The 24,709-nt window shown below is 42.9% G+C and overlaps 2 protein-coding genes across 2 annotated transcripts; both read left to right on the top strand.

Annotated features, from left to right (window-relative positions):
• Positions 1-7: 7 nt before the first annotated feature.
• On the top strand, positions 8-9,270 carry LOC112265744 (P2Y purinoceptor 14). The gene is made up of 2 exons (XM_024443304.2): positions 8-794; positions 7,870-9,270. The coding sequence occupies exons 1-2, from the start codon at positions 737-739 to the stop codon at positions 8,916-8,918; spliced, it is 1,107 nt and encodes a 368-aa protein (XP_024299072.1). The 5' UTR covers positions 8-736; the 3' UTR covers positions 8,919-9,270.
• Positions 9,271-11,291: 2,021 nt separating this feature from the next.
• Positions 11,292-19,823, top strand: LOC112265745 (P2Y purinoceptor 13). Its single transcript, XM_024443305.2, has 2 exons — positions 11,292-11,995; positions 18,470-19,823. The coding sequence occupies exon 2, from the start codon at positions 18,478-18,480 to the stop codon at positions 19,453-19,455; it is 978 nt and encodes a 325-aa protein (XP_024299073.1). The 5' UTR covers positions 11,292-11,995; positions 18,470-18,477; the 3' UTR covers positions 19,456-19,823.
• The last annotated feature ends 4,886 nt before the right edge of the window (positions 19,824-24,709 follow it).

The raw sequence follows: 24,709 nt of genomic DNA on the forward strand, positions 1-24,709 counted from the left end.
AGCCAGATGTTCTGTATGTGTAGACAGACAGTATACAACCTTTTAACAGTTGGCCTAAGGGCAGACTGAAAAACAAAACCACACTGCGAAAAACAGCTGAAAGTTCATGTGAAAACAATAGTTCATGTGAAAACAATAGTTCATGTGAAAACAATAGTTCATGTGAAAACAATAGTTCATGTGAAAGAAATGGTGTGTGTGCATAGTGTAAGAGCATGAGAGAGAGAAACATGGGATCAACACGTCTGATCTTTTAAATAATAACTAGGATAAAAAATGATTAAAAAAACACCAACCTCCCTGTGAAAATATAACAAACATACATAACCTCCCTAACCTGCCGAATCCAGGTCACTGGTAGGAGAAATACCATCTGCATGGGCAGATGCTAACAGCAGCAGTTCCATCAGTCTCATCATATGGCTCAGGTGGTAGAACATGGCTCTTGCAATGCCAGAATTGTGGGTTTGATTCCTGGGTCACCCACACACAAAATATATGCATGCATGACTGTCAGTAACTTTGGATAAAATCATCTGCTAAATTGCATGATATTGTTATATTATAAGAAGTTTGACAAACAAGGGCTTTTTTTTTCAGTTGTGGTCAAAAAAGCCAAAGATATTGATAACTAACCCTGTGCGTGAGCTCTTATTTTACCACTTCCCCATCTTCAGGAAGTGTATTAGGTGACGTAACAAACGCAGGCCCAATACATCGCAGTAACATATCTCACATGAAAGACATCGTAGTGACTTTCCTCCATGATAAGATGGTTTTTCTCAACTTCACCGGTGAGTTTCCTTATTTATTTATAATAATACATCATAGACATTTTTTTCTTAAATAATATTGTTCGTAAATATCCCAAATCTGATAAAAGGTTGCCTTTTGACACAGAAAGAATAAGCTGTGAATTTTTTTGAGAAATGTTTCTTGTGAACTTTATGAATCACAATCATTAGACTTTTATGCTTTCAATTGTATTTTGCAATAACAAGAAACTATTCATTCACACAATGAAAATGAACCACATCGTGGTGTCAAATTTATGTTTTAATTTTTAAAAAACATTAAAGGGGAAATCTGTGTTTGGTATGTACATTTTCTGACTTTTTGAAGGAATACTTTGGGATTTTGGGTCCATGCAACTTGTTATGTGACTTGTTTGCTACAACAAAGGGGTTGAATATTTGTTGACTCAAGACATTCCAGCTTTTCATTTTTAAATTATTTTTACAGTGGAGATCAAGTTTATAAAATGCCTGGCTGGGCAGATGAGACAATGGATTGCGCAGTGAGATGGAACAGATTAAATAGGCATTTCAACATCATTCGATTTAGGCGGTGGTAACTTGTGGAATGGACACCGGCAGGAATGCGGTTTTAACCAATCAGCATCCATGATTAGACCCACCCATTGTATAACCTCCAATATTCTATATGGACAACTTGTTATGCTATTTTGAGTGCTATACCATTTGGTTTGAAGTGGCTTAGAAAATGTAGCCCCTACCAATCCCATTGTTTCACTAGCAGAGATGCTGTCGGTGGGGTAAGTATAAATAAAGAAAACAAAGCCTTATTTTGGTCAATGTCTCTCACGATCACTTTTTGAAGTGAATTGAATTGGCTTTTTCTAAAATACAAATTCAGTATATTTCAAAATATTGTGTACTGCCTCTAAAACATTTTACTGTAGATTCTTGGTAGTCTTAAACAAATCCACTTTGAAACAAAAGTCTACACCTCACACACATGGTTCTGGCCTTAAAGAAAAGAAGACACCTGTACCAGGTCAGATATAGAGTTGAGATGTATTACATTTTGAGTTTACACATTAGACTGAAATATAATAAAACAGTTTGACATAGAAACACCAGATTTTCATCTTGTACATTTATAATTTTGAGTAATTATGAAAAATATGAATAACATTCCACCCATGAGGCCAAAGAGGGTGCTTTTGGTCATTGACAGCAGGAAACGGCTACATGGCAGTCATTTTTACAACCAAAAATATGCAAATTAATCCACAAGTGTCTATTGACACTTGTGCGTCACTCTAAGTAATGTAACATTTTTTTTTAAACTAGGATAGGTTACTGTTTGTATTGTAAAATAGTGTAACAGAACTACAATAAACACAGTGAGAAACTGTAATAGAGATGAGATGTGAGTTTCCATGGGAAACTAAGATATTTACTCTTTGTACTGTCAAATAGTGTAACAGAAACTATTGCCACCCAGCAACTTTGTGAAAAAACACCAGTATAATATCACTATGGTCAGTCTAGCATAAACCCAATACTGCAGAATGAGGCCAACATTGTAATATTACTGTGTCTATAGTATACACTACACACTACTGTATTATAGTGTAGCATGGGACCCACAGTACCAGCCTTTGTCTCATACACTATCTGAAGGACAGGAGACATGAATGGCTGTAGCTTTTCAATGTGGAAGAATAATTCAGCCAACAGTGTAATATACTGTGTCCTATAGTAAACACTGTGCAATACTGGATAATAGTAAAGATTACTGCGGACCTACAGTATCAGCCTTAGTCTCATACACTATGTGAAGGAGGAGACGTGGAGTGTGAACTGCCTGACAGTGAAGGGGCAGGGCATTCTACCTCACATCACGTTTATGGCTTAATTTTCTGCTATATAAGACAGGGTTCAGGTTGGCAGGATTCATACAAGAAACATACAGGAACTCAAATCCTTCTGTTCACCTGATTTAGAATTCCTCACAATCAAATGTAGACCGCATTATCTACCAAGAGAATTCTCTTCGATTATAATCACAGCCGTATATATCCCCCCCCAAGCAGACACATCGATGGCTCTGAACAAACTTTATTTAACTCTCTGCAAACTGGAAACGATTTATCCGGAGGCTGCATTCATTGTAGCTGGGGATTTTATCAAGGCTAATCTGAAAACAAGACTCCCTAAATTTTATCAGCATATCGATTGCGCAACCAGGGGTGGAAAGACCCTGGATCATTGTTACTCTAACTTCCGCGACGCATATAAGGCCCTGCCCCGCCCCCCTTTCGGAAAAGCTGACCACGACTCCATTTTGTTGATCCCTGCCTACAGACAGAAACTAAAACAAGAAGCTCCCACGCTGAGGTCTGTCCAACGCTGGTCCGACCAAGCTGACTCCACACTCCAAGACTGCTTCCATCACGTGGACTGAGAGATGTTTCGTATTGCGTCAGACAACAACATTGACGAATACGCTGATACGGTGTGCGAGTTCATTAGAACGTGCGTTGAAGATGTCGTTCCCATAGCAACGATTAAAACATTCCCTAACCAGAAACCGTGGATTGATGGCAGCATTCGTGTGAAACTGAAGGCACGAACCACTGCTTTTAATCAGGGCAAGGTGTCTGGTAACATGACTGAATACAAACAGTGCAGCTATTCCCTCCGCAAGGCTATCAAACAAGCTAAGCGCCAGTACAGAGACAAAGTAGAATCTCAATTCAACGGCTCAGACACAAGAGGCATGTGGCAGGGTCTACAGTCAATCACGGACTACAGGAAGAAACCCAGCCCAGTCACGGACCAGGATGTCTTGCTCCCAGGCAGACTAAATAACTTTTTGCCCGCTTTGAGGACAATACAGTGCCACTGACACGGCCTGCAACGGAAACATGCGGTCTCTCCTTCACTGCAGCCGAAGTGAGTAAGACATTTAAACGTGTTAACCCTCGCAAGGCTGCAGGCCCAGACGGCATCCCCAGCCGCGCCCTCAGAGCATGCGCAGACCAGCTGGCCGGTGTGTTTACGGACATATTCAATCAATCCCTATACCAGTCTGCTGTTCCCACAAGCTTCAAGAGGGCCACCATTGTTCCTGTTCCCAAGAAAGCTAAGGTAACTGAGCTGAGAGACTAGTCAAGAACCATATCACCTCCACCCTACCTGACACCCTTGACCCACTCCAATTTGCTTACCGCCCAAATAGGTCCACAGACGATGCAATCTCAACCACACTGCACACTGCCCTAACCCATCTGGACAAGAGGAATACCTATGTGAGAATGCTGTTCATCGACTACAGCTCGGCATTCAACACCATAGTACCCTCCAAGCTCGTCATCAAGCTCGAGACCCTGGGTCTCGACCCCGCCCTGTGCAACTGGGTACTGGACTTCCTGACGGGCCGCCCCAGGTGGTGAGGGTAGGCAACAACATCTCCTCCCCGCTGATCCTCAACACTGGGGCCCCACAAGGGTGCGTTCTGAGCCCTCTCCTGTACTCCCTGTTCACCCACGACTGCGTGGCCATGCACGCCTCCAACTCAATCATCAAGTTTGCGGACGACACAACAGTGGTAGGCTTGATTACCAACAACGACGAGACGGCCTACAGGGAGGAGGTGAGGGCCCTCGGAGTGTGGTGTCAGGAAAATAACCTCACACTCAACGTCAACAAAACTAAGGAGATGATTGTGGACTTCAGGAAACAGCAGAGGGAACACCCCCATCCACATCGATGGAACAGTAGTGGAGAGGGTAGCAAGTTTTAAGTTCCTCGGCATACACATCACAGACAAACTGAATTGGTCCACTCACACAGACAGCATCGTGAGGAAGGCGCAGCAGCGCCTCTTCAACCTCAGGAGGCTGAAGAAATTTGGCTTGTCACCAAAAGCACTCACAAACTTCTACAGATGCACAATCGAGAGCATCCTGGCGGGCTGTATCACCGCCTGGTATGGCAACTGCACCGCCCTCAACCGTAAGGCTCTCCAGAGGGTAGTGAGGTCTGCACAACGCATCACCGGGGCAAACTACCTGCCCTCCAGGACACCTACACCACCCGATGCTACAGGAAGGCCATAAAGATCATCAAGGACAACAACCACCCGAGCCACTGCCTGTTCACCCCGCTGTCATCCAGAAGGCGAGGTCAGTACAGGTGCATCAAAGCTGGGACCGAGAGACTGAAAAACAGCTTCTATCTCAAGGCCATCAGACTGTTAAACAGCCACCACTAACATTGAGTGGCTACTGCCAACACACTGTCAATGACACTGACTCTACTCCAGCCACTTTAATCATGGGAATTGATGGGAAATGATGTAAATATATCACTAGCCACTTTAAACAATGCTACCTTATATAATGTTACTTACCCTACATTGTTCATCTCATATGCATACGTTGATACTGTACTCTATATCATCGACTGCATCCTTATGTAATACATGTATCACTAGCCACTTTAACTATGCCACTTGGTTTACATACTTATCTCATATGTATATACTGTACTCGATATCATCTACTGTATCTTGCCTATGCTGCTCTGTACCATCACTCATTCATATATCCTTATGTACATATTCTTTATCCCCTTACACTGTGTATAAGACAGTAGTTTTTTGGGAATTGTTAGTTAGATTACTTGCTCGTTATTACTGCATTGTCGGAACTAGAAGCACAAGCATTTCGCTACACTCGCATTAACATCTGCTAACCATGTGTATGTGACAAATAAAATTTGATTTGATTTGATTTGATTTCAAGGGAAAGTGTGTTTATACTGTAACTGTGCTTAATCCTGCAATGATCATCTCTCGCTAAGCTAGCTACTTTGCATAGCTCGTTCACTGTGGAACACAAGTGTCTGGGCAAGATGGTTGCACCCTGTGAGAGATGAAAACGTGGTGCACCTCCAAACACCTGGCTTACTCTCAGGGGAGAACTGCAAGTCTGGCTGAGTGGAACGTACACAGTCTACCAATCTTGTGGGTTAGGCACGGTCCTCGAACCCGAAGGCTAGAACACTGGTAGACCAGTGTAGACCAAACTGAGCATCGCCCAGGTTGGTGCACTGTCCCAACTAAGACAAACCCTCAGCGCTGCAATACTGGTAGAACAAACTGAGTATCGCCCAGGTTGGTACACTGTCACAAGCAATAAAAACAAGGAAAGAACCCAAAGGAGATGGCACAAGCCAAAACCGAATGGAGGGACAGCAGAGCACCCTGATGGAGAGGCTAACTGCTCCAAGCTATTGAATAGCAGCCGGTACACTTCTGATAGAGTCTTTTGATAGAGAGACTGACTAGCTAGCTGCTCCAAGCTATTGAATAGCAGCCGGTACACTTCTGATAGAGTCTTCTGATAGAGAGACTGACTAGCTAGCTGCTCCAAGCTATTGAATAGCAGCCGGTACACTTCTGATAGAGTCTTCTGATAGAGAGGCTGACTAGCTAGCTGCTCCGAGCTATTGAATAACAGCCGGTACACTTCTGATAGAGTCTTCTGATAGAGAGGCTGACTAGCTAGCTGCTCCGAGCTATTGAATAACAGCCGGTACACTTCTGATAGAGTCTTCTGATAGAGAGGCTGACTAGCTAGCTGCTCCGAGCTATTGAATAGCAGCCGGTACACTTCTGATAGAGTCTTCTGATAGAGAGGCTGACTAGCTAGCTGCTCCAAGCTATTGAATAGCAGCCGGTACACTTCTGATAGAGTCTTGTGATAGAGAGACTGACTAGCTAGCTGCTCCAAGCTATTGAATAGCAGCCGGTACACTTCTGCTCTTATACACTCTAACGTAGAGCTCTTAACATTCCTCTCTTGAATGAACTGAGAAAATGAAGAGGTGGATGTAGTATGTTGGCTACTACAGTATTTAATTACGGGGGTCAGCTGCAGTCTCAGCACTACCTGGTACACGGGACTAATCTGAAATTCCTCCAAATATATCCTGCTACGCAGAGGGATACCCATATTGGAGTGTACAGATCTAGTGCAAAATGACTGTTTTTTTTTGCATGGGCTGCATCTCAATCCACCGTATCCATCTATGTCTGTAGCGTCCAAACCTTTTGGGCTACAAACCCCTCTGTGGAAAGAGGAGACTCTCTTGAACACGATGGTATTCTCCTTTTTGCTCTATATCCCCCACAAGTGTCATGGGACTCATCGGAAGGTAACCCATACAAATTAATGGAAGTATGGAGATATATATAGATATTAAACACTCATCTGAAGCCAACCCATGCAAATTAATATAAGTATGGAGATATATATAGATATTAAACCTTCATCTGAAGGTAACCCGTACAAATTAATGGAAGTATGGAGATATGTATAGATATTAAACCTTCATCTGAAGGTAACCCATACAAATTAATGGAAGTATGGAGATATTTCTTATACCTCCAAAATATAGGACAGCGACTTCAAAACCTTATTTCTTATGATACATTTGTTTACTGTCTTTTTTGCGTCTTTTCTGAATGTGTAATTCAATGCGTGGGCTATAATAGTAAAGGCCAAATATTTGATCAAATCACTTTTCAATATATTTTTTTTATACCTAAAGGCATCCTAAAATTCAAAAACAAATGGCTAAATGATCCATGGTATGACCATCTTAAAATAATTTGATATGTTAGCTTAGTAACATATGGAATTGAGGTTAACGGTCATTTTGGTCAAATTTTATTTCAGATAACATTAATTGCATGTGTAAATATGTTTTGATAAGAAATCAGTTTATATTTTGCTGTGATTGTTGCTTTTCCAATAGTTTCTTCTTGGGGTCAAAATGGTAGGTTGAGGGTTAATTTATTGATAGATAGACATTATCCATTGAACATGCCAACTAGGACTAGGTTTAACCTGTCTCTGGGAAACCAGACGGTAATGTTTTGAAGACACTAAGCACATGATCCATTTATATTCTTAAATTATATTCTTCAAGAAGCAATAGCTACATATCATTTATTCAAAATTCCTAAAATTGATGTACCAATGCAGATTTCCCCTTTAATCTAGAAATTAATTATTATTTTAATCATTTTTCTTGCTAACCTCATTTGCAGATTCCTCAAAACTAGTAGCCACAATGGCATCACATTCCCCTCCAAAGGACTGTGGCTTTAATGAAGATACCTTAAATATGACTATATCAAGTCTCTACTTCCTGTTGTTCATCCCGGCCCTCATCATCAATGGGGTAGCAGTCTGGGTCTGCATGCAACTTCGTTCAACGTCCACCTTCATGGTGTATCTGAAGAACCTTCTGGCCGCTGACCTTCTCATGACCCTGACCATCCCTGTCAAAGCAGCCAATATCCTGCCCAGTGCTCCTCTGACTCTGAAGACCTTTGCCTGTCGCTACTCCGATGTTCTTTTCTATCTCTGTATGTACATGAGCATCATTCTGTTGGGCCTCATCAGTCTGGACCGCTTCTTCAAGATCGTCAGGCCCTGTGGCAGGTTGTTGGGTCAGAACCTTGTCTTCGGCAAAGTGCTGGCTGCTTCCATCTGGGTGGTGCTGTTGTCCACTGCTGTCATTCCAACCATGATCCTGACCAATCAGGATCCCACAAACAAGACTAAACTATTCTGTATGGCAATGAAGAGCAATGCAGGACAAGATTTCCACAGTGGCTTGGTCAAATTAAACAAAGCAATCTTCTGGGTGGTGTGTGTTCTTATTTGTTTCTGCTACATATGCATAGCAAGGAAGGTTTTTCAATCATACAGGAAATCAGGAAGCAGCAATGACGAAGGGAGGCATAAGACCAAAGTGCGTGTGTTTTTGGTTCTGGTGGTTTTCCTGACGTGTTTCGGACCCTACCACGCCGTACGGCTCCCCTACACATTGCTTCAGGTTACCTCAACAACCAGCTGCACTAAGGTTACCTTACAGATCTCTAAGGAGTTCACCTTGTGGATGTCAGCCATGAACGTCTGTCTGGACCCTCTCATCTACTTCTTCCTGTGTAAGTCCTTCAGGATCACCTTGTTCAAGACGCTCTGTCTCCCACCTGGGACCTGTAGCTGGCTCACTGGGAGAGGACCCAACACAATAGAGGATCAGACCCCAACACAGGATGGAGACTCCTGTGCCTGTACAGAAAATTAAAACTCTTTGGAATTATCTACTTCATGTTGTGAGATGTTCTGTTTGACAGAGTATAATACTGCTACCTGGTGGAGGGTTAACTATCCAAAGAGTTATACTTGAAATGAATCCACCAGGTGTAATGTACTATCCTACTCTTTCTATTAGAAATGCTACGTTACAGCCTTATTCTAAAACAGAATAACTACATTTTTTCCCTCATAAATCTACACACAATACCCAATAATGGAGGGCAGTACAGGCCCCATTTAACATCGATGTGGTTGTAGTGGAGCAAGATTCTTGGTGTCCACATCACCAACAAACTGTCATGGTCCAAACACACCAAGACAGTCGTGAAGAGAGTACTACAACACCTTTTCCCCCTCAGGAGACTGAAAAGATTTGGCATGGGTACTCAGATCCTCAAAAAGTTATACAGCTGCACCATCGAGAGCATCCTGACCGGTTGCATCACCGCCTGGTATGGCAACTACCCGGCATCTGACCGTAAGGCGCTACAGAGGGTAGTAAGTACGGCCCAGTACATCACTGGGACCAAGCTTTCTGCCATCCAATACCTTTATAATAGGTGGTGTCAGAGGAAGGCCCTAAAATGTGTAAAAGACTCCAGTCGCCCAGGTCATAGACTGTTCTCTCTGTTACCCCACGGCAAGTAGTACCGGAGTGCCAAGTCTAGGTCCAAAAAGGCTCCTTAACAGCTTTTACCCCCAAGCCATAACACTGCTGAATGGCCACCAGGACTATTTACATTGATACCGCCCATCCTCCATTTGTTTTTACACTGCTGCTACTCGCTGTTTATCATCTATGCATAGTCACTTTACCCCTACATACATGTACAAATTATCTCAGCAAACCTTTACCCCCTCACATTGACTTGATACCGGAAGCCCCTGTATATAGGCTCGTTATTGCTATTTTAATGTGTTACTTTTTATTTTATTTTATATTTTTTACTTTAGTTTATTTAGTGAATGTTTCCTTAACTCTATTTATTGAACTGCACTGTTGGATAGGGCCTGTAAGTAAGCATGTCACTGTAAGGTCTACACCTGTTGTATTCGGCGCATGTGATAAATAACATTTGTTTTGATTTGATTTGATTTATTTGGAATGACAAAGCAAAAACAGTAATGACAAAGCAAAAACAAATTTTGGGATGGTTTGCTACAAACAGACATACCTTATTTACATAAGAATTCAGACCCTTTGCTATGAGACTCTAAATTGAGCTCAGGTGCATCCTGTTTCCATTGATCATCCTTGAGATGTTTCTACAACTTGATTGGAGTCCACCTGTGGTAAATTCAACTGATTGGACATGATTTGGAAAGGCACACAACTGTCTATATAAGGTCCCACAGTTGACGGTGCATGTCAGAGCAAAAACCAAGCCATGAGGTCAAAGGAATTGTCCGTAGAGCTCCGAGACAGGATTTTGTCAAGGCACAGATCTGGGAAAGGGTACCAAAACATTTCTGCAGCATTGAATGTCCCCAAGAACACAGTGGAAGAAGTTTGGAACCACCAAGACTCTTCCGAGCAGCAGGGACTGGAAGACGAATCAGGATAGAGGGAAAGATGAATGGAGCAAAGTACAGAGAGATATTTGATGAAAACTTGCTCCAGAGTGTTCAGGACCTCAGACTGGGGCGACGGTTCATCTTCCAACAGGACAACAACCCTAAGCACACATCCAAGACAACACAGGAGTGGCTTCGGGACGAGTCTCTGAATGTCCTTGAGTGGCCCAGCCAGAACCCCGACTTGAACCCGATCTAACATCCCTGGAGAGACCTGAAAATAGCTGTGCAGCAACACTCCCCATCCAACCTGACAGAACTTGAGAGAATCTGCAGAGAAGAATGGGAGAAACTCCCCAAATACATGCGTGCCAAGTTTGTAGCGTCATACCCAAGAAGATTTGAGGCTGTAATCGCTGTCACAGGTGCTTCAAGAAAGTACTGAGTAAAGGGTCTGAATACTTATCTAAATGTATATTTCATGTTTTTCTTATACCTGTTTTTGCTTTGTCATTATGGGGTATTGTGAAGTCATTATGGGGTATTGTGATGTCATTATGGGGTATTGTGATGTCATTATGGGGTATTGTGAAGTCATTATGGGGTATTGTGATGTCATTATGGGGTATTGTGATGTCATTATGGGGTATTGTGAAGTCATTATGGGGTATTGTGATGTCATTATGGGGTATTGTGATGTCATTATGGGGTATTGTGATGTCATTATGGGGTATTGTGAAGTCATTATGGGGTATTGTGATGTCATTATGGGGTATTGTGATGTCATTATGGGGTATTGTGTTGTCATTATGGGGTATTGTGATGTCATTATGGGGTATTGCGTGAAGGTTGATGAGAGGAAAAAAGTATTTAATCCATTTTAGAATAAGGTTTTAACGTAACAAAATGTGGAAAAAGTATATTAGTATATTGAAAATGAATCCACTGGGTGTGATGTACTACTGAAGTCCACACATTTACATTAACAGGAGAGACAGAATACATCTTGTTTTTATGATGTTTGTAAAGATGATTGCAGTGATGATTATGTTTTTGTTTGCATATACTACCAATGCATGTTTGGACAGTAGGCTAACTATTAGCTTTCCATATTGTATTACTATGGTGTGTTTATGTGTGTTTGTTGAAATCACAAAATGAATTTCCATGTAAATGGACAAGTAAAGTATACTTCATATCATGTACTATTTAAATTACATACCAAAAAAATGAATAAAGTGGTCCTATTAGGTTTCAGATATATTTCTGGTTGTCAGGTTAATCTACAGTATGTCAAAACAAGACTCTATTGTGTAAAATAATGCTGGGTAAATGATACACTGCATTAGAGAGTCACAATAACATTACAACCTGTTCTCACTGTTGCTTTAGTGTCACTCTATTTCCCTGGATTTCCCTGGATTTGCATCTGTCTGAACATGTAGAGCCTTCTTGGGTAATTCAAGATGTGAGTCTCATGTACTGTTCACTGGCGTTGTGGCAGAGTTCCACACCACAGTACTGTTCCGTCTGATCACTGATTCTCTTCAGGTAGGTGAGCACATCGTTAGTTCATGTGCCTCTTCTTATCCTGCTCTGTTTTATGCATTGCTTCATCAAGGTACACTTCAAATAAATTATAATGGGTTTTATAAGTATAGTTCATAAATGGTTATTTATTTGTTTATTGGTTCTATAGTAGCTAAATATGTAATAAAGAGTTGTAAAACATTCATGATTCTTTGCCTTACACAGATTTGTGGGTTGTCTTCTCTTGTTGTCTCAAGAGATTTCTAAAGGTTTTATGATTTCATTAGTGCTCAAAAACAGGTATTTGAAGTGAGTTTCGTAACGTCCATTCAAATTAAATATGATTCAGATGACACCAACTACATTGACTTGAATAATTATATTAACTACCAATGCTTAATAGCGCAAATGAATTAAAGAGCCTAGGCAGAGGAAAACACAAATTAGTAGGGCTATCTAAACACTACACCTCTCAGCATTCACTTCAGTCTCAGTGCATCAGTCCTACTTCAGCTGGTTGTCACTTCAAATCATTAAAATAACTCCCTGTAGCAAATAGTCAGATGATGATTTAAGGTATCCTTTATGCGCAATACTCAATTGACGTTGTTTTGTACACTAATTGAAAAATAATGAATGTGTCAAACAACGTACACTCCCTTGTTACTGCCAGTGGTTCTCATGGCTTTTGCATCAATTGTTAACGAAAGAAACTTTGAAAGTCATTCACAAAAATGGCAAGTCTACTATGTATGTAACTTAGAGACAGAGGTGGGGATAGTTCAGTGAGGACGTGCCTACAGGGCTATAAGCTAATGCTAACAAAATATAGGGGTAGAGGTGGGGATAGTTCAGTGAGGATGTGCATACAGGGCTATAAGCTAATGCTAACAAAATATAGGGGTAGAGGTGGGGATAGTTCAGTGAGGATGTGCATACAGGGCTATAAGCTAATGCTAACAAAATATAGGGGTAGAGGTGGGGATAGTTCAGTGAGGATGTAAATACAGGTCTATAAGCTAATGCTAACAAAATATAGGGGTAGAGGTGGGGATAGTTCAGTGAGGATGTAAATACAGGTCTATAAGCTAATGCTAACAAAATATAGGGGTAGAGGTGGGGATAGTTCAGTGAGGATGTAAATACAGGTCTATAAGCTAATGCTAACAAAATATAGGGGTAGAGGTGGGGATAGTTCAGTGAGGACGTGCCTACAGGGCTATAAGCTAATGCTAACAAAATATAGGGGTAGAGGTGGGGATAGTTCAGTGAGGATGTGCATACAGGGCTATAAGCTAATGCTAACAAAATATAGGGGTAGAGGTGGGGATAGTTCAGTGAGGATGTGCATACAGGGCTATAAGCTAATGCTAACAAAATATAGGGGTAGAGGTGGGGATAGTTCAGTGAGGATGTAAATACAGGTCTATAAGCTAATGCTAACAAAATATAGGGGTAGAGGTGGGGATAGTTCAGTGAGGACGTGCCTACAGGGCTATAAGCTAATGCTAACAAAATATAGGGGTAGAGGTGGAGATAGTTCAGTGAGGATGTGCATACAGGTCTATAAGCTAATGCTAACAAAATATAGGGGTAGAGGTGGGGAGAGTTCAGTGAGGATGTGCATACAGGGCTATAAGCTAATGCTAACAAAATATAGGGGTAGAGGTGGGGATAGTTCAGTGAGGATGTGCATACAGGGCTATAAGCTAATGCTAACAAAATATAGGGGTAGAGGTGGGGATAGTTCAGTGAGGATGTAAATACAGGTCTATAAGCTAATGCTAACAAAATATAGGGGTAGAGGTGGGGATAGTTCAGTGAGGACGTGCCTACAGGGCTATAAGCTAATGCTAACTAAATATAGGGGTAGAGGTGGGGATAGTTCCGTGAGGACGTGCCTACAGGGCTATAAGCTAATGCTAACAAAATATAGGGGTAGAGGTGGGGATAGTTCAGTGAGGATGTGCATACAGGTCTATAAGCTAATGCTAACAAAATATAGGGGTAGAGGTGGGGAGAGTTCAGTGAGGATGTGCATACAGGTCTATAAGCTAATGCTAACAAAATATAGGGGTAGAGGTGGGGAGAGTTCAGTGAGGATGTGCATACAGGTCTATAAGCTAATGCTAACAAAATATAGGGATAGAGGTGGGAATAGTTCAGTGATATAGATACAAGTCTATAAGCTAATTTATTTTTATTTATTTCACCTTTATTTAACCAGATAGACTAGTTCAGAACAAGTCCTCATTTACAACTGTGACCTGGCCAAGATAAAGCAAAGCAGTGCACAAACAACATTACAGAGTTACACATGGAATAAACAAGCGTACAGTCAGTAACACAATAGAAAAAAAAGAAAGTCTATATACAGTGTGTGCAAATGGCATGAGGAGGTAAGGCAATAAATAAACCATACTATTTTTATTTTACCTTTATTTAACTAGGCAAGTCAGTTAAGAACAAATTCTTATTTACTAGCGAAGTAATTACAATTTAGCAATCATGAGCAGATGATGATGTGCAAGTAGAAATACTGGTGTGCAAAAAAGCAGAAAAGTAAATAAAAACAATATGGGGATGAGGTAGTTAGATTGGGTGGGCTATTTACAGATGAGCTATGTACAGCTGCAGCGATCGGTTAGCTGCTCAGAAAGCTGATGCTTAAAGTTAGTATGGGAAATTTAAGTCTCCAGCTTAAGCGATTTCTGCAATTCGTTCCAGTCATTGGCAGCAGAGAACTGGAAGGAAAGGCGGCCAAATGAGGTGTTGGCTTTGGGGATGACCAGTGAGATATACCTGCTGGAGTGCGTGCTATGGGTGGGTGTTGTTATCGTGACCAGTGAGCTGAGATAAGGTGGAGCTTTATCTAGCATAGACTTATAGATGATCGGGAGCCAGTGGGTCTGGCGACGAATATGTAGCGAGGGCCAGCTGACTAGAACATACAGGTCGCAGTGGTGGGTGGTATAAGGGGCTTTGGTGACAAAATGGATGGCACTGTGATAGACTGCATCCAGTTTGCTGAGTAGTATTGGAAGCTATTGGAAGCTATTGTGTAAGTGACATCGCCAAAATCGAGGATTGGTAGGATGGTCAGTTTTACAAGGGTATGTTTGGCGACGTGAGTAAGGAAGGCTTTGTTGCGAAATAGGAAGCCGATTCTAGATTTAATTTTGGATTGGAGATGTTTAATATAAGTCTGGAAGGAGAGTTTACAGTCTAGCCAGACACCTAGGTAATTGTAGTTGTCCACATATTCTAAGTCAGAACCGTCCAGAGTAGTGATGCTAGTCTGGCAGGCGGGTGCGGGCAGCGAACGGTTGAAAAGCATGCATTTGGTTTTACTAGCATTTAAGAGCATTTTGGAGGCCACTGAAGGAGTGTTGTATGGCATTGAAGCTTGTTTGGAGATGAGTTAAAACAGTGTCCAAAGAAAGGCCAGATGTAAAAGAATGGTGTTGCCTGCGTGGAGGTGGATCAGGGAATCACCCGCAGCAAGAGCAACAACGTTGATATATACAGAGAAAAGAGTCGGCCCGAGAATTGAACCCTGTGGTACCCCCATAGAGTCTGCCAGAGGTCAGTGAACCAGGCAGGGCAGTCATTTGAGAAACCAAGGCTGCTGAGTCTGCCGATAAGAATATGGTCATTGACAGAGTCGAAAGCCTTGGCCAGGTCGATGAAGACGGCAGCACATTACTGTCTTTTCAATGGCAGCTATGATATTGTTTAGTACCTGCACCCGTGACACGCTCGGAAACCGGATTGCACAGCGAGGAAGGTAAGGTGGGATTCGAAATGGTCAGTGATCTGTTTGTTAACTTTGCTTTCGAAGACTTTAGAAAGGCAGGGCAGGATGGATATAGATCTATAACAGTTTGGGCCTAGAGTGTCACCCCCTTTTAAGAGGGGGATGACCGCGGCAGCTTTCCAATCTTTAGGGATCTCGGACGATACGAAAGAGGTTGAACAGACTGGTAATAGGGGTCGCAACAATGGCGGCGGATAATTTTAGAAAGAGAGGGTCCAGATTGTCAAGCCCAGCTGATTTGTACGGATCCAGGTTTTGTAGCTCTTTCAGAACATCTGCTATCTGGATTTGGGTGAAGGAGAAGCTGGGGAGGCTTGGGCAAGTAGCTGCGGGTGGTGCGGAGTTGTTGGCCGGGGTTGGGGTAGCCAGGAGGAAAGCATGGCCAGCCGTAGAGAAATGCTTATTGAAATTCTCGAGTATCGTGGATTTATCGGTGGTGACAGTGTTTCCTAGCCTCAGTGCAGTGGGCAGCTGGGAGGAGGTGCTCTTATTCTCCATGGACTTTACAGTGTCCCAAAACGTTTTGGAGCTAGAGCTACAGGATGCAAATTTCTGTTTGAAAAAGCTAGTCTTTGATTTCCTGTATTGCGGTATTGGTTCCTGACTTCCATGAAAAGTTGCATATCCCGGGGACTAGTGACAGTGATGAGGGGTGGTTGTTTGACCGCGGACCCATAGCGGATGCTCGCTGAGATACTGATTGAAAACAGAAGAGAAGAGGTGTATTTGGAGTGCAAGTTGGTCAGGATAATATCTATGAAGGTGCCCATGTTTACGGATTTAGGGTTGTACCTGGTGGGTTCCTTGATAATTTGTGTGAGATTGAGGCCATCTATCTTAGATTGTTGGACTGCCACGGTGTTAAGCATATCCCAGTTTAGGTTACCTAACAGAATGAACTCTGAAGATAGATGGGGGACAATCAATTCACATATGGTGTCCAGGGCACAGCTGGGAGCTTAGGTGGGTCTATAACAGGCGGCAACAGTGAGAGATTTATTTCTGGAGAGATTAATTTTTTAATTAGAAGCTCGAACTGTTTGGACATAGACCTGGAAAGTATGATAGAACTTTGCAGGCTATCTCTGGAGTAGATTGCAACTCCCCCACCTTTTTGATGGAAAATGTTGTAGTTGGGTATGGAAATCTCAGAATTCTTGGTGGCCTTCCTAAGGCAGGATTCAGACACAGCACGGACATCAGGGATGGCGGAGTGTGCTAAAGCAGTGAGTAAAACAAACTTAGGGAGGAGGCTTCTGATGTTAACGTGCATGAAACCAAGGCTTTTTCAGCTATGGAAGTCAACAAATGAGAGTTCCTGGGGACACGCAGGGCCTGAGTTACCCTCCACATCACCCGAGGAACAGAGGAGGAGTAGGATGAGGGTACGGTTAAAGGCCATCAAGACTGGTCGTCTAGTGCGTTGGGGACAGAGACAAAAGGAGCAGATTTCTGGGCGTGGTAGAATAGATTCAGGGCATAATGTTCAGGCAGGGGTATGGTGGGGTGCGGGTACAGTAGAGGTAAACCCAGGCACCGAGTGATGATAAGAAAGGTTGCATCTCTGGACGTGCTAGTTATGCTGGGGGAGGTCCCCGCATGTGTGGGAGTTGGGCCAAAGGAGGTATCTACGGCATGTACAGTGGGACTAGGGGCTCCGCAGTAAACTAAAACAATGATAACTATTCGAAACAACAGTGTACAAGGCATATTGACATTTCAGAGAGACATAAAGCGAGGCAAAAAGCAATCACAGGTGTTGATGGGGAGAGCCAGCTAAGACAACAACGGGTAAGACAACGACCACTAATCAGCTAAGGCAACAACAACAGGTAAAATGGTGATGAATGGGCGGAGATGGTCAGTTAACTACACATAGAGCCTGAGTTCTAGGCTGGGGCCGAATTTTTTTTTTTTTATTAAAAAATGGAGTATCGTGACTAATGAACAGTCCAGCAGGCATCAGCTATGTAGCCAAGTGATCATAGGATCCAGTGAACAGCAACAGATAGAACAGGGAAGCGTTACTACGCTAGCACGCGGGAGACACAGCGTTTAAAGTTTGCAGGCCGGGGTAAGTAGGAGCATCTGCTCCGACGTCCGGCATTGGCCGGTTGAGGACACAGCAGATGGAGTTACGTCGGCGGACCAGTCGTGGTGGTACAGGCCAGATGGCGAAAGAGGTATTGTAGTTGTAGTAATTTTGTTTTCTAGCCGGGAGATGCGCCTGGCTCGCGGCTAATTGGTGCTAGCTTTGGGGCAGGGACGTTAGCCAGCATAGCCACTCTGTAGCAGCTAGCTAGCAGCGATGATCTGATGCAAAGGTCTAGAGCTTATGACAAGGATCTGGTGGAGTAGTGGATTCTATCCGTGTTGGGGTAGAGTCTGGGAGGCATCGGCTGTGTAGCCGAGTGATCACAGAGTAGGCCAGGAAGTGGGCCTGGCTCAGGGCTAGCTTTGGGGCTGGGTCACTCTGTGGCAGCTAGCTAGCTTGTTATTGCTAACAAAAGCAATGCAAATCATGTTAAATGATGCAAGGTGATTCAAAGGTTTTCCTCAGTGTCTTCATTTTGCATGTTTTCGTATTGACTTAGGAAAGTCCTTGAATAAGTTCCTCATTTGGCAAACAATGGATTAGACTGAGATATTTCCATAACTTTTCTTCTCCCTTTTTTCAGATGCTACAATGACATCTAACCTGACATCCCCCCTGTTTCTTCTGGACTGTGGCTCTTTCAATTATCACGACCTAGATGTGGTTATCCCATGGCTGTACTTTGCAATGTTCCCGCTTGCCTTGATGTTGAATGGGGTCGCGTCCTGGGTCTCCCTGCACCTGAGCTCAACCTCCACCTTCATGGTGTATCTGAAGAACCTTTTGGCCGCTGACCTTCTCATGACCCTGACCATGCCTATTGTGGCGGCCAGTAAACTTCCTACGTCATCTGTGGGGTTACGACTGTTCTCCTGTCGCTACTCAGGTGTCATCTTCTACACATGCATGTACACAAGCATCACTCTACTGGGCCTCATCAGTCTGGACCGCTTCTTCAAGATCGTCAGGCCCTGTGGCAGGTTGTTGGGTCAGAACCTGGTCTTCGGTAAGGTACTGTCTGTCTCTGTGTGGGTGGCGCTGTTTGGAGCCACTGCTCTCCCTACCATTATCCTGACCAATCAGGGTGCCAGCAACAAGACGGATGCCTCCTGTATGTCCATGAAGAGCCCAGCCGGGGTCAGACTTCACACAGTGGTGGTTGTGTTCATGGATGTCTTGTTCTGGGCCGTAAGCATACTGGTTGTAGTTTGCTACATGTGCATCACCAACAAGGTCCTCCAGTCCTTCAGAAATTCCGGCAGCAAAAACAGTCAGGGCAAGCAAAAGACAAAGGTCCGTGTCTTCCTGGTTCTGGTCGTGTTCTCTGTGTGCTTCATTCCATTCCACATCATGCGGATCCCACGGACCATTCAGCAGACCAACAATGTCAACGGCTGTTCTCAAGTCTCCATCAACATCGCTCAAAAGGTGACCCTGTGGCTGTCCACCGTCAACATCTGCCTGGACCCACTCCTCTACTTCTTCCTGTGCAGGGAGTTCAAAGAGAAACTTATGGGGATGCTGAACAGAAAAGGGACACCTTCACAAATAACATCAGGCACCACATAGAACCGCTCAACATAGACAGGGAGGAGTATCATCCAATTAGACATTTCTCTAATTGAGACAAAAACACATTGTAGGCTAAATAGGAGATTTGAATAAAATTTCCTGAGGAAAACTAAATAACTTTGTCTTAGATTGGTTTTCTTTTGTTCTATACTTGTTAAAATGTTTCTACCCATAATTGTTGGAGAGCAAGTTGGATTACTGTGATATGTGGTTGTCTCTGCTACCTTAAGATGGATGCACTAACTGTAAGTCACTCTGGATAAGAGTGTCTGATTAATGACTAAAATCTAAATGTAAAATTAATTAGGTCACACAAGCTGTTATTTCACTGTTACTTTAGCTTGTTATCACAGAGCATGTAAAACCACCCATTGGGTATAAACTGGTTGAATCAATGTTGTTTTAAGGTAATTTGTCAACGTATTGTGATGTGGAATCTACGTGGAAAAAAATACATTGGATTTGACGACCAGGTGCTTTCCCTCTCTGAGGCTGACTTGAGGAAAACTCTCAAAAGAGTGAATAATCACAAAGTCGCCAGCCCAGATGACGTCCTCTGGGCCGCGTCCTCAGTGTGTGTGCTGACCAACTGGCAGATGTCTTCTCAGATATATTCAACCTGTCCCTGTCCCAAGTTGTAGTCCTAATCTGCTTTAAGTAGATCACCATTGTCCCAGTGCCCAAGAAAAACAAGGTGACATGCCCAAATGAATATTGTGCTGTTGCCCTCACCTCACCTCAGTCCTTTTTTAAATTTACTTAACACTTATTTTACCAGGTAAGTTGACTGAGAACACATTTTAATTTACAGCAATGACCTGGGGAAGAGTTACAGGGGAGAGGAGGGCGGGTGAATGAGCCAATTGGAAGCTGGGGATCAAATCAAATCAAATTTTATTTGTCACATACACATGGGTAGCAGATGTTAATGCGAGTGTAGCGAAATGCTTGTGCTTCTAGTTCTGACAATGCAGTAATAACCAACGAGTAATCTAGCTAACAATTCCAAAACTACTGTCTTATACACAGTGTAAGGGGATAAAGAATATGTACATAAAGATATATGAATGAGTGATGGTACAGAGCAGCATAGGCAAGATGCAGTAGATGGTATCGAGTACAGTATATACACATGAGATGAGTATGTAAACAAAGTGGCATAGTTAAAGTGGCTAGTGATACATGTATTACATATAGATGCAGTAGATGGTATAGAGTACAGTATATACGTATACATATGAGATAAATAATGTAGGGTATGTAAACATTATATTAAGTAGCATTGTTTAAAGTGGCTAGTGATATATTTTACATCAATTCCCATTATTAAAGTGGCTGGAGTTGAGTCAGTGTGTTGGCAGCAGCCACTCAATGTTAGTGGTGGCTGTTTAACAGTCTGATGGCCTTGAGATAGAAGATGTTTTTCAGTCTCTCGGTCCCAGCTTTGATGCACCTGTACTGATCTCGCCTTCTGGATGATTAGTTGACCATGACAATATGAGGGCCAGATTCGGAATTTAGCCAGGATACCGGGGTTAACACCCCTACTCTTACAATAAGTGCCATGGGATCTTTAGTGACCACAGAGTGGCAGGACACCTGTTTAACATCCCATCTGAAAGATGGCACCCTACACAGGGCAACGTCCTCAATCATTGCCCTGGGGCATTGGGATATTTATTTGAGGCACCAGAGGAATGGTTGCCTCCAACTGGTCCTCCAACATCACTTTCAACAGCATCTGGTCTCCCATCTAGGGACCAACCAGGACCAAACCTAGTTAGCTTCAGAAGCAAGCCAGGAGTGGGATGCAAGGTGGTATGCTGCTGGCGCAGGGCGGTCACGAAGTGCTTAGAGAGACTGGTCATGGCCCACATCAAGGCCAGCATACTGGATACACAATTTTTCTACTGTTTTAAAGATCCATGGAAAACGTCATTTCCATCGCTATTCACACAGCCGTAAAACCTCTGGACAAGAGGAACACCTATGTGAGAATGTTGTTCATTGACTATTGTTCAGCATTCAACACAATTGTTCCCTCCAAGCTCGACACCAAGCTCAGAGCCATGGGTCTGGACACCACCCTCTGCAACTGGATCCTGGATTTCCTGATGGGCAGACCACCACAGGCTGTAAGGATTGGCAAAAACACCTCCTCCCCACTGACTCTTAACACAGGGGCCCCCGTGGGGTGTGTCCTCTGTCCTCTGCTGTACTCCCTGTTGACCCACGACTGACTCTTAACACGGGGGTCCCCCAGGGGTGTGTCCTCAGCTGTACTCCCGTAGGGGCCCCCAGGGGTGTGTCCTCTGTCCTCTGCTATACTCCCTGTTCACCCATGACTGTGTTGATTTGCATGACACCAACTCCACCAGTTTGCTGACGACACTACAGTTGTAGGCCTGATAACCGACGATGACAAGTCAGCCTATAGGGAGGGGGTAAGTGAACTGGCATTGTGGTGTCATGACAACAACCTTACCCTCAACGTCAGCAAAACAAAGTAGTTGATTGATGACTTCAGGAAGCAGAGGAAGGAACATGCCCTGATCCACATCAACGGGACTACAGTAGAGAGTCTCAAGTTTTAAGTTCCTCAGCGTCCACATCACCGAGGACCTGTCATGGACTAACAACACCACTCTTGTAAAGAGGGAGCAACAGCATCTCTACTTCCTGAGGCGGCTGAAGAAATTCGGCATGGCACGCCATGCCCTCTCCAAATACTACTGCTGCTTTACTTCTGTTTTTGGTCGTTGTCCTGTTGCATCACCCAACTTCTGTTGAGCTTCAATTGGCGGACAGATAGCCTGACATTCTCCTGAAAAAATGTATTTAAAGACTTGGGAATTAATTTCCCCGTCGATGATAGCAAGCTGTCCAGGACTTGAGGCAGCAAAGCAGCCCCAAACCACAATGCTCCCTCCACCATACTTTACAGTTGGGAAGAGGTTTTGATGTTGGTGTGCTGTGCATTTTTTTCTCCACACATAGTGTTGTGTGTAGTTGTTGTCCTTCCAAACAACTCAATTGTAGTTCAATTGTTTTGCCAACAGCACTTTTGGACAGCAGTGGCTTCTTCCGTAGTGTCCTCCCATGAACATCATTCTTGTTGTTAGTGTTTCACGTATCGTAGGCTCGTCAACAGAGATGTTAGCATGTTCGGTAAGTCTTTAGCTGACACTCTTCTTAACCTCATTGAGTATTCTGTGCTGTGCTATGGCAGTCATCTTTGCAGTGCTGAACTATCTCCATTGATAGACAATGTGTCTTACCGTGGACGGATGAACAACAAGGATAACCCTTTCCAGCTTTATGCAAGTCAACAATTAGGTCTTCTGAGATCTCTTTTGTTCGAGGCATGGTTCACATCAGGCTTTTTGAGAATTTTGAGAGTGTTTTTTATAGGGCAGGGCAGCTCTAACCAACATCTCGTCTCATTGATTGGACTCCAGGTTAGCTGACTCCTGACTCCAATTAGCTTTCAGAGTCATTACCCTCGGGGTAATGCATGTTTCAAGATAGTGTGCAAAGGTCGCAGGTCTGTGAAGATCTTCAATGTCGCTGTAGAATATTGAACAGCGTTGATCACATCATGTTTTTTTTTATTTATTTTAACTTTATTTAACCAGGCAAGTTAGTTAAGAACAAATTCTTATTTTCAATGACGGCCTAGGAACAGTGGGTTAACTGCCTGTTCAGGGGCAGAACAACAGATTTGTACCTTGTCAGCTCGGGGGTTTGAACTTGCAACCTTCCGGTAACTAGTCCAACGCTCTAACCACTAGGCTACCCTGCCGCCCCATGTACTTTAATGTCATCTCATTCTCAACTGCAATCCAGGTTATTGGGTTGTGCTATTAGATGAAGCACAGTGGTAACACATTGAGTTCATGTATAAATACTAAATATCTGACATTGTGTTCCCATTTGAACTTTGTTGTGCTTTTAGATAGTTGAAAGCATAGTACTAACACATTGAAAATTCAACTAACTTTTGGTTGTGTTTTTGAGTGGGTGATTATTATAAGGGCACAAGAAGAGACTCAAATGCAGACACAGGAGGCAGATGGTTGAGCTGCAATATTTAAACCAAAAGGGAGGAGGCAAAAGGCAGGTCGGGGACAGGCGAGAGTTCATAAACCAGGTCAGAGTCCAAACAGTACCAGGGGATAGGCAGGCTCGAGGTCAGGACAGGCAGGTGGAGACGGTGTTAGGGCAGGCAAGGGTCAAAACCAGGAGGGTTCGGAAAAAACAGAGACTTGGGAAAAAAATAGGAGCTAGGAGAACAAGACAAACTGGCACAGAGACAGGAAACACAGGGATAAATACACCGGGGACTAATGGGGAAAACAGGAGACACCTGGAGGTGGGAGGAGACAATCACAAAGACAGGTGAAACAGATCAGGGCGTGACTAACCTAAGAATGAGTCCATCAAAACAATGATAATAGTAGTGATAGTAAATGGTATTTCATATACAACACACACAACTGACCTTTTCAAGCACTTCTGTAAATAACCTTTAAACCTCAATGAAAGACCATAATAGAAGTGTGTCAGTTGGACTTTAATTTCATACAGGTTCCTCAGTGGTAGAGAAACTATTCTCATTGTGGTTTTGTAACAGTTGTTGGATATTTCGAAGGAATGAAGTGTGTCACTCACTGCTGGTTCCATTACACATTCTGGCCTTCTTTAAAATTAAAAAACTATTACACAGGAAGTCAGATATTTGATAACTAAACTGTGTAGCAAAATAAAGTGACAGTGGTGGAAAAAAACTCAAGCTTCTGCAAGCACATTTCCCATTTCTCATAGCAGTGGTATAAAGTCCTTAAGTAAAAAAAAATATTTAAAAAACTTGAATGTACTAGTTAAGTAGTTTTTGGGCACTTTACTTTACTATTTATATATTTTACAACTTTTACTCCAAAAGAAAGTAATGTACTTTTTACTCCTTACATTTTCCCTGACAACCAAAAGTACTCATTACATTTTGAATGCTTAGCAAGACAGGAAAATGGTCCAGTTCACGCACTTATCAAGAGAACATCCCTGGTCATCCCTACTGCCTCTGATCTGGCGTATTCACTTAAACACAAATACTTTGTTTGTAAATTATGTCTGAGTGATGTCTGAGTTTACCAGTGGCTATTCGTGAATTTAAAAACATAAAAACTTGTGCCGTCTGGTTTGTTTAATATAAGGAATTTGAAATGATTTATACTTTTACTTTTGATACTTA

This window comes from Oncorhynchus tshawytscha, linkage group LG13 (assembly GCF_018296145.1).
Source record: "Oncorhynchus tshawytscha isolate Ot180627B linkage group LG13, Otsh_v2.0, whole genome shotgun sequence".
In the NCBI taxonomy this organism is placed as follows: Eukaryota; Metazoa; Chordata; class Actinopteri; order Salmoniformes; family Salmonidae; genus Oncorhynchus; species Oncorhynchus tshawytscha.

Excerpts from the sequence above, each read along its gene's own strand:
- LOC112265745 (XM_024443305.2), top strand. The coding sequence starts at position 18,478 with ATGACATCTAACCTGACATCCCCCCTGTTTCTTCTGGACTGTGGCTCT.
- LOC112265744 (XM_024443304.2), top strand. The coding sequence starts at position 737 with ATGAAAGACATCGTAGTGACTTTCCTCCATGATAAGATGGTTTTTCTC. Across the intron at positions 795-7,869 it reads GGTTTTTCTCAACTTCACCG|ATTCCTCAAAACTAGTAGCC; the intron begins GTGAGTTTCCTT and ends CCTCATTTGCAG.